This window comes from Haliaeetus leucocephalus, unplaced genomic scaffold, assembly GCF_000737465.1.
Source record: "Haliaeetus leucocephalus isolate CR32 unplaced genomic scaffold, Haliaeetus_leucocephalus-4.0 Scaffold153, whole genome shotgun sequence".
In the NCBI taxonomy this organism is placed as follows: domain Eukaryota; kingdom Metazoa; phylum Chordata; class Aves; order Accipitriformes; family Accipitridae; genus Haliaeetus; species Haliaeetus leucocephalus.
In genome coordinates, this window is record NW_010972589.1 from 1,633,995 (window position 1) to 1,647,022 (window position 13,028).

Sequence of the window (13,028 nt, forward strand, 5' to 3'; positions counted from 1 at the left end):
TTTTATGCCTGCTCTGAAATATGTTTCCCCATTGCACCTCTCCTGTGGAGCACGCTGGAATAAGCATCTATTCATTTTCTAAGGGCAAGCCTCTGTGAAGGGCTTAATTTGACATCTTCTGTCTGCAGAGGGTATAGGCATACATTGTTGCCCCATTGCTGGAGATTGGTTCTCAAGCTTGCGTTATTGCTCGCTGGTGTCAAGCAGCAAGGGAGTGGGTACGGGATGGGGACCTGTATGGCAGAGGGGTTCAGAAGATCAAGTCCCCGGTGATGGCAGGGGAATGTAGATGTATGTACCAAGCCACAGGCAAGAGACTGGCTGGGAGGTCATAGTAGCTAGCCTTTCACGCAATGGTACAACCTCATCCAAGAGAAAATTTCCTTACTGTTATGTGTATAGTTTATGGTCTCCCAGACAAAATCAGCAGCTGCAGTTCAGCAACGGTCCTGCATGGTTGTTTGTTTTGTTTTTGGTTTGGGGTTTTTTGTTTGTTTTGGTTTGTGGTTTTATTTTGGTTTTTTTTTCTGGAAGAATATGTTTAAATGCTGCTTCTTGTATTTTTACAGTGTGCTGCTCAAATGAGTTTTTCATTCAGTGCAATGTTATTCAAAATGTTGCTAATTCAACTCTGAATTTTGGATTCTGGCAAGTGGGTGAAAGTGCTGGGAGAACAAGAGCTCGAAGGATCCTCAGCAGAAAATGGGTGGTGAATGAAGGTCTGGCCCTGTCAGGTTCCTGGACACACCAGTATTTGAAGCCTTATTAATAAATTCATTTACATAATCTTGCTTACATTAAAGTAGTGGTTGGGGTTTTTTTAGTTAAGGAAATTGTGATGGGGTTTATTACAGAAGGACTGGGTCCCATGCTTGTAATATGTGGGCCAGCACCAACAAGCATTTAAAAAATATTTCCAGAAGCAGCGGCTTTGAAAGTCAGATTCCAAGGTATCAGCCACAGCAGAACCTCTTCACCTCCTGCACACATCTTTTTCTTTTTCGGGCCGTCCCCTAAAAACACTTAAGCTCCGGCTGCCTGGTTCAGAGCAGCTCTCACATTTCACCTGCGTCCTGGCTGCCTTTCTAGTTAGAAGTAAAATGGCTCTTGTGCATACAAAATTTTTTGTTTTTTTCAGAATAAAATTCTACATTATGAATGTGAGATGATGATATAGATTTCTACCGATTGTTCTATGTAGATTTAAAATACAGCAGAAATATATTTATTGGGTGTTTTTTCCTCTGAAAAAGGATCCTTTTTTTGGCTGACTTTACAAGGCAACCCTGTGAATGTGTTTTAAGTGAGTTGCACCAAGCTCATCACTCGGCAGTTTACATATAGTCACCTGCTTCTACTAATGCTCGTAGAAAAAACTAACTTCAGCTTCTTGTACTTCATGGATAAAAATACTGTGTAGATAAAAGGATATGGGGTTCCTAAATCTGCTTTCACTTCTTTCAGTGTAGAACTGTGTAACTCCACTGGCCTTAGTGGATTTTACTTTGTCCTGTTGCACCTCATTGACAGCAGACAGACATGTTTTGGGTGGTGTTAGCTAGCCATGTTGGGATGTGATATGTCTCCTTTGGAACAAATGTGCATCTGCTTTGTTCCTGCAAACCTGAGAACTATATGTCTGTGTATGTTTGTGTGTATATACACACACGTGTGACATATGCCAGCCAGCACATTTGTATATGGAAGTGGTTCAAACCCACATGCAGGTGCCTGCATGTGCACATGCTGTTTTGGCCAGAAATCTCTGAAGATCCACAAAGATTTCATGGCAGCAGGTGTCTTCATCTTCTGGAAGAAATAGAAGCATTGCTGGTTTATCTTGGAACAAATTCATCCCTGCAGTGCTGCTAAATTCTGAAGGGTTTTAGGAGATGTTCAACTGATCTCTTATGATTAGCGCTCCTGTACTTACCTCAAAATCCCAAAGAACTGAAAAATCCATAGCTGTTGCTTGTTCAGCCCGGGGTACAGTTTTCCTTGGCATGCTCCCATATGGCATTCCCATCAGGACCTGATGAACATTAATAACAGTGATGCACGTATAGTATAATACACTGCAGTTTTTTTTCTTGATGAGACCCTTTTGGTTTGTTTTTGGTTGGTTTTCTTTTTCATTGATTTTAATACATATTTTATTTCTTAATACCTGAGCAGCAGTTTAAAGTATTTAGAATTAATTTCAGCCAAATAACCAGAGGACTTCCCTTTCCCTGGTAACATCCATTGCACAGGAAGTATTTTGCCGAAGAACTGTATCCCTCAATGAACAGCTCCAGTTTAAATGTCCTTAATTTAGCAAGAAGTTCTTTGCTTGAACTTCATGGGTCTGATGCAATAAAAGGATTAGCTTTATCTATTTATGCAGGACTCCTCCTTTGAGAGAAGTCAAGAGCACTGGGTCGAGCTTGCAGTATGTTTTGTATTATATAGTCTTGAATTGAAAAATGATCTCAAGGTGAGGTGAAGGGCAGTTAGGTTTGGACAAAATGATGCAAAGAACAGTTTTCATGGCACAGCCTCTCCTGATGGCACCATGCAAAGCAGGTCTTGCAAAAAGTCCAGCAGCTATTGAAGTCCAGAGAGAGAATGTCAAGGGCTATGGAGAGTTAATAACATATTTACAAGCAGACTCCGACTGGTGCCTATACCAAAATATCTCATTAGCATTCATAGCCTAGAAAGGTCCTAGCATATAATCTATCACTTATTTTTTAGGGCTATCTAATTAATTTCAAAGTCATTTATGATTAAATGTTTATTACCCAGCTACTCTCCATATCGTAACAGCTCAGTAGGCAGTGAGTAACAGTATGCATACTTTAAAGATGAAAGCTGTTTAGTCTTCTACCATATGCATAGTTCTTAACAAAATACATTTGTATTGTTCAGTGCTAATGGTTATGTCTCTTCATCCTGGGAGGAAACAGAGTTTTTACTTTAAACAGTGTGAGCAACCACATTAAGGAGAACAAAAGCACGGTCCTCAGGAGAGACTCCGTGCTGCATTTTTTCTCCATAAAAATCTGCATTGAACCGAACAGATGCCACTGTCTGCGGATTGCACAGCCTTTAAAGACTGCATTGAATAATTTAGCCCGAGCTGTAATGGCTACATTAAAAAATTCTTCAATAAACGATCATATAAAATTGGCTATGAGATTCTTTTCCTTCTCCAAGAAGAGCGAGAAACAGAAAAACTAAAAATAAAACTCTTCCTTGTGAATCATCTGAATTAGAAGTACAGAAAAGGGATATTTCCCAAACAAATGTTAGTTGGCAAAGTGCTGGGTAATTGTTTGTTCCTTCCCTTGATGGCTCCTCCTGTGGGGCTGTGCCCCTTGGAGGGCCCAAAAGGGGGGGTTTCTTAATCACTTTCAGAGCACGGCCCATGTCTTATGGCTCTTACGGACCTGAGCATGTACCTATGATTCATAGGTCATGTTTTTTTCTTTAGTCAACATGTAAAACTAGCCTTAAATTAGGGTTTTGAGCTCCTGTTTTAGCTGCTGGATGGGCAGGATCTTTGATAGCATTTTAGGTCTCCTGATTTCAATCTGACTTTTGCTCCTGTGTCAGTAACAGCCTTTTAAGTTGTGCTTTGTAAATAATTGCCCTTACGCATTTCATTTTTCTAAGGCACTGCCTGTTAGAAAACACTTGTTTGTGCTATCAATCTCATGTTTGTGTTAAGCAATGGGCAAGATATTACTGAAATGAGAGTTAAGTGCTTACCTCTGGAATTATAACCAGTCCAAATATTAACCCAAAAAGGACAAGATTCATTCCGTACATCCACCGCAGAAATATGAAGTAGGAAGCAACTGAGGAGCCAAAGTGACCTTAAACCAGAAGACACCTCATGGTTAGGAGTTTAGGAAGATTAAACTGTCCTCAGCAAGACCTGGACCCCTTTAGCTTCAGGTCTCCCCAGTGTGTTTCCCAAGACCCTCCCGACAGTCCCCACTGCTGATGGAGACAGCAAAGCCCGGACCTGCCTGCTCCTCATTTGGCACCGGTGCCCAGGGCAAGCAGAGACCGAGGAACAGGGAGCCGAAGGCAAAGCTGTCTGACAAAATGTCTCACTGCCACTGCACAGCAACTTCCACTTACTCTCCACTTCTTTTATCTTCATCTCCCAGGGTATGCACTGGGTTTTAAAATTGTCAAAGTCTCTCTTAAATTTCACCCATTTCTGAAACAAGACAACATTGTGGTGAGCAGAGAGGTGAGAAGAGGGAGGATGCTTCATCTGCAGGGCTTTCTAATGTGAGGGTTTGGTAGCATTGCTAGGAGTGTGTGTAAAGTCCAAAGCAAAAACTTTGGTCTTGGTTTGGTCTTTTGGACTATTTCAGAAACTACCTTCAATCCCAAACCCCCCCAACCCTAAGTGTTCATTATCTGAGTTGTAACCTTCCCAGGCTTTTGGAAAGCCGCAGTTTTGCTAAGAGTTTACCGTATTATATAGGGGTGGAAAATTCAGACCTAGCTCTGGATTGAAAGAATTGATGCAGAACCAACTCTAAAACAAAATTTAATTTGATAAAATACTGAGCTTGAATCCTTCCTCTTTGCACCAGTAGCTAAACTCCCATTGATTTTCTCATCTCAGGCCTGGCTCTGTTTTTCACTTCTCAATATAATCGCCATGACAACATGCAACTTGGCTACCAACTTCAGTCTTAAAACACAAAGTCATCATTCTCCCTGTTATGTGTCCATTGCTGGGGAAGATGAAATCTTACAGGAGTCCATGGGGCAGTGCAAGAGGTTGGCATGGCCTCTCTCCCCTTTAGGGGTACCTTGTCTCACAGATCAAGGTTTTGGAGACTGCAGCCAGAAAGCTGTGGTTTTCCCTGCTCCTGCAAACCATTCCTTGCTTCAGGGAAAGTTGCAATGAGATTCAGGTGGGGGGGAATTTCCCCCTGTTCTTTCTGTAATAGTCATAGATTTGAAGCTGTTTTTGAATGCAGGCAGGAAGTTTTATTCTGATTTCCTGGTGTCTCTTTTGCCAAATACAGGTTAATAAACTCTGCCCAAAATGCGCTGAATACATAACCAGGTATCCAAGCTTCTCCCTGACATCACTGCAGCACTTACCTTTGCCATCATCATCTTATACGCGTAGAACTTTTTGCCCTTCCCTTTTCCCAGAGCTCCTTCAAACTTCTCCACAAAAGCTTGCGCCTCCCTAATTGGAAAATAAACAAGCAGGTTATTGAAACAGCAAAGGGGTCTTTAGCTTTTCACCTCTGCTTGCACCAGTGGGAAAGCAGCCGTGCTCGTGCGAAGGTGGGGGTTTGGTCTCTCTCCACACCCCACGCTGCCTCTGGGGTCCTGGCTCCTATCTGCTAGTGGTGTTGCTGTGCATGTCGAGCTCGCATGCCCACCAGGGGCTAGCTAACAGGTCCCCAAAGTACTCATGGTCATGCAGAGATGTGTCCCAAATCTTGTTCCACATTTCTCCCTGGGTGTAGACCAAAAGCCCTCCTGTTCCTCTCGCTCCAGAGCTCTCCCACCCTGGCGTGCCTGCTATAACTTCTGTCTCCTGGTGCATTGGTCAGGAAGAAAATAACACTGTCTCGTGAAACAAACTCCAAGAGGATGCAGAATTTCCCTCCATGAACACTTACCTGGATAAATATCAGAGATGTGCAAATGGATACTCTCAGTGCCAGAGAAATAAGTGTACACTAGTCAGGAGTAAAATCAAGCTGCAAATTGAAATTCGCTTTAGAATAGGATTTTTAAGGGACATAGAAAAGAACCTAGGTAGATGCTGTTAGAGTATGCTGAGTTTGTGAATAAAATTATATTGTATATTGGTGTTGCTAATACGCCATGAGAAGAGATTAAATTTCAGGAGTTGGGAGGTCCTTTGCAATCCTAAGCCTTTGGGAAAGATGAACTTCTACTTAGTAGAAATAGTTGGCTAGTTCAGCCCGTAACCTGGGGAAAACCACCTGCAACTTTATTTACAAACCTAAAGTGAGATTTCTAAGTCTTGAAAATATTGTTTCATTCTCTTTGTGTTTCACATTCCTCATCTGTGCAGTGGGGCTAATCATTTCTTGTCTCAGGGTTGAGTTTGTGCAGCCAAAATAACTAATGAATGTACAACACTCTGAGAGCCTTTCTGGAAAGCCCTGCACAAGCAGTGCAACAATTCTCTTTAGGTTCATTAGTGGGTGGTAATGATTGCCATAGTTCAGGGATAAGATGAAAGGATGGAGGTATGTTATCAAACATGATCCTAGGCAGAATTTTAGCCGGGATCCTACACCAAAGGGAAAATATGTCATAAATAATACTGTTCTGCTTTTTTTTTCTTTTCTTGCAGAACTTTGGACCTTTAGAGTCATAAGATTTTATTTGTAATGAGCTCAGGCTCGTAGCATGCCTGTGAGAGAGAAAAGCTGCTTTAATACAGTTCCCCTGTATAGATCTTTACCCAGATTTTTAGAAATAATTGGCAGCATTCAAGGCTCCTGATTTTAACGGAAGATGGAGCAGGTCTTGGCCTTCAGGGTGTAAAAGAGAAGCAGAGACACATGGTGACTGCCAACCTTCACAGACTGGTCACTGCAGCCCAGAGCAGCCTCTTGGCAAACACGGAGGGGGGCATCACCACAACCCACGGGGCTGTCCATGCCTTGCAATGCTATTTTGAAAGCTCTCCCAGTAGAAAGGGGGTTCAGAGGATTTTTAACCAATAGAGCTGGGATTTGAATCATTGCCTTGACATGGGAATGGTTTGTTATGAGCTGTTCCCTGTTGACCTGTGGGTTTTGATTTCCCTGGTCTGCCCTGCCCCATAGCTCCCCATTGCCCTGCACTAAGGGGTCTCTGCAGCTGCCTCAGTTGTTCCCGCATTCAGCGTGGACTGGGTGGCAATATTATCTTTGCTCCATAAAATTCTGCAAATAATACAGCATCTTTTCCAAGCAGCCCCGTATCAGGAGTGTGAAGTAACATGGCACTTTGCAGCTCTGATTTCTGGCTGACAATGGGCATGAATAAGGAAACCAGGGCATAGAGTTTGCTTTAACAAGCAGCCTGAGAGTAGTGAGTCATTTGGTTTTAAATACAAGGGTAGAATGACCTGGCCATGGGTATCAGTTGAACAGATTTGCACCTCGTCTGTTCTTTGGTTACAGAGGCTGAACCACATTTTAACTCTCAGCCTTTAAACCCAGACAGGCTGGCCAGGCTCTGCCGGTTGCTTTTTCTGAGACAGGGGTGTTAGAGCAGCAGCAGCAGCAAATAGGCAATTTCTAGGAAGGGCAAAGTTCATCTGACAGTCAGCAAAGACCCCAGCGGTGTGGGTTCCCGGTGTAACGGTTACCTGAGCACTGAGAGCTTCTTCACCATCCTCCAGGGCTTGTTCCTCATGGTGGAAATCAGTTTTTTCTTTTGCTCCACCTGCTCCATCAGCATCGCGAGCTCTTCCTCTGACAGTGACTCCTCATCGGATGAGTTGGACGAAGCAGAAGTAGTACTGGGAGAGACACAAAATAAAGGGCACAAACCAGAAAAACTCGCAGGAGTTTGAGGGAAGGTCTTACTTGGGGTGGGCACAGCACCACTGGCCCCCAAGGATCCTGCTCTGATGTGGGCACAGTCCCTCACCATCCCCTGGCTCAGTGCGACTCCGGTGTGGCCCCTCCACGCTCAGGGCAAGGCTGCTGCCAGCCAGGATAATGAAAAGACGATCAAGCCCCACCATAACTCGCCCGACATCGTGCTTCGGACCACACTTCGGCTACAGAAGCATTATCTAGGGCTGCAGCTGGCTCTGGAGATATGTTTTTCACGCCTTCAGAGGGAAATGGAAGATACGGGGAGAAGCAGAGGGTTGGGACAAGCAGGATTTGGACTTAAAAACATGAGATCCATTTTAAGCTGAATGTTTCCATAGACCAACCAAAAAAATGTGCCCAGACCGGGGTTGCTCAAGCTGTCTTGTTTAAGAGTGCTTTTCCACGCTGAGCTGTAGGTGCTAGGACTCCACTACAGGCATGGATCTGACCCTGGCTGAGAAACAATAATGACAGAAGACCTTGGAAGCAGTTTGGTTGTGTGGCATTTTCCACCACTGTTTGCCACTGCTGTACATCTTTTGGGAGAGCAGTAACTTATTTGCAGTCTATTGGTTTTGCAGTTCTGACCCATACGCCACTAGCATGTCAATCCCACTGCCAGTCTGACACAAGGCACTGTACTCAGGGATTGTTTAATTACCTGTTTCTCCTGTCTTTCTTCTGTTTGTTCTCCCCCTCCTTTGCTTTCTTGTTTGTTTTCTTTTCTTTGTTTTCTGACTCCTTTTGATCTTTGGTAGGAGCCTTTTTGCCTCTCTCTCTCTGCTGGCTGACTTCCTCTCCTGCCTTTTTTCCATCACTGTTTTTTCTTTGGTAGTTTTTTCTCCTAGAAGCTCTGTTTTGTTGGCTACAGCTGTCTTCCTCTTTGCTCTCATCTTCTTCTTTGTTTTTCTCTTGCTTTTTGCTTTCAAGTCTGCTTGCTCTGCTGGTTTCCCTGAGGGGCTGTTTCTTAGGTGTCTTGTCCTTTACATCATCTTCTGCAAGGGATAAAAAAGAAGTACTTTGGGAAATCCATGCTGGCAAAATAAGGATTCATCAGAAAAGTGCAGGCAGCCAGAATGCCTGATGCAAACCCCAGTGAAGTCAGTGAGAAGATGCCCGCTGACCTCGGTGGGCTTTGCTTTATGCCCCATCCAAGAACCACATCCAACTCTTCAGTTATGCAACTCCTATTTTAGATAGTCTGGCTCATTTTAACACATCAGTGACTTACATGTGGCCATAAGAAAATTGGAAATTAGTTACAAATGCAAAAGCCCATCCATCAGAGAGGACAGGCAGATATCTTCCTGACCTGTAAACACACCAGAGCAACGGAAACAGAAGTTGCAGTTGGTTATACAGTAAGTAGTTTGCTTGTTGGTACAATGTCCTTGAAAGATGTTTACTTTTCAAGGCTGGGGATGGAGGTCTTCTATTTATAGAGACAAAAGGTGCAGCTTAGGCAGCACCCGGTTTTGTTTCTCTGAGTTTTCTTTTATATAGGAAGGTCTATATCCGGAGAAGAAAAAACCAGATAGTCTCTGATGCACGTTTCATTCTTATTGGCACTGCAAACTAAAAACCTCTTTTGTCCAGAAGTCAGAAGTGCTTCCAGTTTAAAGGACTGAAGTGGAGCATGATTTAATTGCAGAATATTATGGAAAGGGGAAAACCACATTCAACCCCACCCCAAGCCTCTCTATCCCTTTTACCACCAAGTACATTAAAATCAATAGTAAGTTTTTTAGAGTCTTTTGGCTTCTAATTTTCCAAAATTTCTGGCTGATGAAAATAAAGTGTTCGAACAAACAAACAAACAAACTTGTAATTTTGCCATTGATTTTTTTTCCCCAGGGTTGGAGAAATGGAAGAAGAAAATTGTGCTGGAATGGGATCCAGAGTGAAAAATGAGCGAGGAAAATAGACGCAAAAAGTATTTGATTATTTGAATTTTTGTTTTGGTGAAAAGTTAGAAATTAATAACAAGCAAATAGTTTTTGCTTGCTAGTGGTAAAAAATTAGTAGGTGCTGGTTGTCACACTTGTTACTGGGAATGAGAAGGAGCTTTCAACTCATTTCTCAGGAGCCATTAGGTAGGTTTCAGTTACTGTATAATGGTCTATCTCAGCTGAATTTCAGTTAGTGATTTAGGTCAAAGGACCACCTACCCTCTTTGGGATAATGTTCATTTTGGGCAGCCAACACCATGATTTTCATTTGCAACCTGTCAAATATTAGGTTAAGTGTGGAGCATTCTCTTATTACTTTTATCTTATTGCCTTGTTTGCCTGTATGGAAAAGGTGGATATGATTTAAAAGAAATAATTCTAGTGATTTGTTAATTACTTTTTCATATTTTATGGATTGTACAGACACAGTTGTGAAGCATTTCTGCAGTAGCATCTACATTCATATGACCTATGCTGTGCTGTTATGATCTTACCTCTTAGCTACGTCTCTTTATTTAGTGTTATAATCCTACAACTTAGCTATTTCTCTTCATTTACTATACATAGAGGGTTAAAGCTGTTTTTAATCCTGTCACTGGCTCTTCCCGACTTTCCTCGCAGCCATCAGTCTGCCTCCATTTTCATTTTTATCTTCTCATGGCTGTGAATAATCAAGATACCAGTCTGTTATGGTCTAAGCAAGCATTACAAGGAGGGCAAGCAGGACCTCACTGTGGTGCGGAGCAGTTCACAGCCCTGCATCGAGTGGTCCTTTACTGCCATGCCTGGTTTGCTAGGGGTGACTGCCAAGGGATGGGTGCTCCGATAGCCTCCTGCACTAGAAGTGTGGATGAAAGGGGACAGACTGCTTAAGATTGGTGGTTTACGTATCAGTAGTACAAGTCAAACCTCAAGGGAAAAATCTGCTTGCTTACAAGCACCTCATGAAACGGTTTCTGTTGTAGAGCGAGCCACAAGCCAGAGAGAAAAAGAAAAGGTATCACCTCTTGTATTTCAAACAAGACCGCATATTTTAATCTCTACATTACCTTCACTCTCTGTGTCACTTTCGACTTGTCCATCAATCTCTATTCCGGCTGCAAGACAAAGAACAAAGAGTAATTGCATTTGTTTCTGGGATTTACACACACGATGCTTTACACAGCTAGCCCTTAAGTGCCAGCTGAGCTTGGCAGAACGTCCCTTATTGATTATACATTATATTCTTTTCCTACAGTGATGCTCTTAATATTTACTTTAGTTTGGCAGATTGACAAAAGTTCCCTGCGTGAGCAAACTGAAATTGCGTGATCTTTGATAGATGCAAAACGGTGTGCTTGGAAAGTCTCGAGACGTTTTGTCAAGTATTTGGCAGCATCCAAACTGAAATGGTTTCATAGTGATACCAACCATCTTCCATGATGACTTGTAAAGCACATTTCTTTTTCTTCCCCATGACAGCCTCCTGTCTTTTGCACAGACGCCGTAGCTGCTATGCAGTGCACGGACACCCCAATCATAGACAGGTTACTCTCTCTTCCAGTGCCCATAAGCTTGTCTCCTTGGCATTGCAGACAGATGGGCACGTCCAGCTGTCAGTGACCTCTTTCTTGCAAGCCATGTGTGCAGGGGAGGGCAGGGAAGGGTGGGAGAGACAGGGAAGACCCAGGCTCTGCCTCAGTCCACCCAAGCACTTTCCCTTCTTCTCCCTTCTCCCTGTGAAAAAAGCACCTGTCGGCATTACATTGCATTTCATTATTTAAACATGAAGGAAAGCCCTTTGGTGGGCACTTGGTGGTATCATATGAACACAGACACGAGTCATGTCTGGTTCTGACATAAGCATGTGACTGGAGGCTTTGAAAGGATCAATTTTCTTAATGCCATATTCTTTACTGACCTGCGTCAATCTGTGTAACCTTGTTAGTCGTTTTCCTGCACCTTATTAAACCTCTCAGTCGGTGACCCCTTGAGGCAGGACTGTGGGTCACCTTTTGTCCTCCATGTGTGTCCTTTGTAGGGGACTCATGAGCTAATAGATGCAGCAAGGAGTCAGGAGTCAGGACACCAGGATCTCTCTTTCCTTTGCTCCTTTATTCTATGTGACCTTTGCATACTCATTGCACTTGCTGGTAAAATAGGATAGATTTTCCTTCTAGGTGCTCTGAGGCTTAATTAATTAATGTGAGACCCTCGTTCGGAAGGTCCTTTAGTACCACAAAGTATTGTATTGCATGCTGCAGCTTGCAGTCTTCCGATGGGCCAAGAATACATTTGTCCGAGCAACCTCCGGTGGAAAACCTGCAGCATCTGTCCCAGCTGTAGCTTCCTCGCAGAGCTTGTGCATCCCCCAGTGCAGGGTTTCTCCTGCAGGTGTGTGGATTGCACAAGAACACTTTCCCAAGAGGAAAGCTTACCCTCACATCGTGTCTGAAATCTGCTGTGGACCCCTGGCTCGTGCAGGTGCCCCCTTGCGGGACTTGGTGTGGTGACAGTACACAAAGACTTTTTTCCAAGTGTTGGTGAGGAGAGTGTCAATTCCCCCTTTCCCTCCCAAAAGAGAGAGGAACGTTGTGGAGATCAACTTGAGGCTGCTGCCACCAGCGACTCTTGCAGATGGGTCCTGCTCTGGGTCAGGTGCAGCGCCCGAGGAGGTGCCAGCCTGAACAGGAGACTCTCTGCTGCTTTTTGCTTGCTGAATTTTGGTCCAAAGACACCTTTCAAGTATTTTAAGTCCAATCCAATGTATTGTTTGATCTGCCTTTGACTTTAGCTCAGCTTGCCTGAGCTAAATACATAATGTACGGTATGTGTCCATACATTATTAACAACTCTAACCCTACAAGTTCATTACACAGGGCATTTTCACTGTGTGTTCCCCATACCAGTGGGTCTGACTGGGACTGAAGACAGCAGTAGTGTTTTTTGAAGGTCTTCCCAGTGAACAAGTTTCACCTATAACCTTATGTGTCAACGTGGTAGGTTGAGAAGTTGTTCCAAATGTGATCACTAGGTCATTGCATTAATACTGCTCCAGGCAAGACAGCAATTTGCAGTTGCTGGAGGCTACTGGAACAGATTTTCTGTAGGCTGCTTCAGTTGCCTCAAGCCTCAGCCCTAAGCATCAATTTTCCAAACAGAGGATCTAGAGACTTAATTTTCCTTGTTAAATGAAAGCCAGGTTTCTGGAGAATCAGGTGGTAAGAGGCAAAAGGGGTGTGGATGCCCATCACACCCCCACAATACCATGCTCGGTGCTGGCACTGCTTCTGCCTCATGGCACCCTTCTTTGCCACCAAGGCATACTCAGATGCTGTTTGCATGCTGAGGGTATGTTCATGTGAGGGTCTCATTGCCAGAGTTGAGTGTCCTGATTTCTACCTCACCACGTGGTCAGTAATTCACCCATCATCTGCACTGGAGGTGGGGCAGCCACAGGCTTCAGACCTGCTTGTGCCACTTGGCATGCCCATAGGTACCG

General features: G+C 43.6%; 1 protein-coding gene across 1 annotated transcript in view; it reads right to left on the minus strand.

Moving 5' to 3' along the window:
* Window positions 1–11,003, minus strand: part of TMC2 (transmembrane channel-like 2) — a 34,189-nt gene extending 23,186 nt beyond the window's left edge. The window contains exons 1-9 of the mRNA XM_010562075.1: window positions 10,958–11,003; window positions 10,597–10,644; window positions 9,767–9,886; window positions 8,260–8,593; window positions 7,364–7,516; window positions 5,119–5,209; window positions 4,132–4,213; window positions 3,754–3,860; window positions 1,934–2,032 (exon numbers count right to left, since the gene is read on the minus strand). Coding sequence (XP_010560377.1) covers window positions 1,934–2,032; window positions 3,754–3,860; window positions 4,132–4,213; window positions 5,119–5,209; window positions 7,364–7,516; window positions 8,260–8,593; window positions 9,767–9,886; window positions 10,597–10,644; window positions 10,958–11,003 — 1,080 coding nt within the window. The remainder of the gene's footprint in view (window positions 1–1,933; window positions 2,033–3,753; window positions 3,861–4,131; window positions 4,214–5,118; window positions 5,210–7,363; window positions 7,517–8,259; window positions 8,594–9,766; window positions 9,887–10,596; window positions 10,645–10,957) is intronic.
* Between the last annotated feature and the right edge of the window lie 2,025 nt (window positions 11,004–13,028).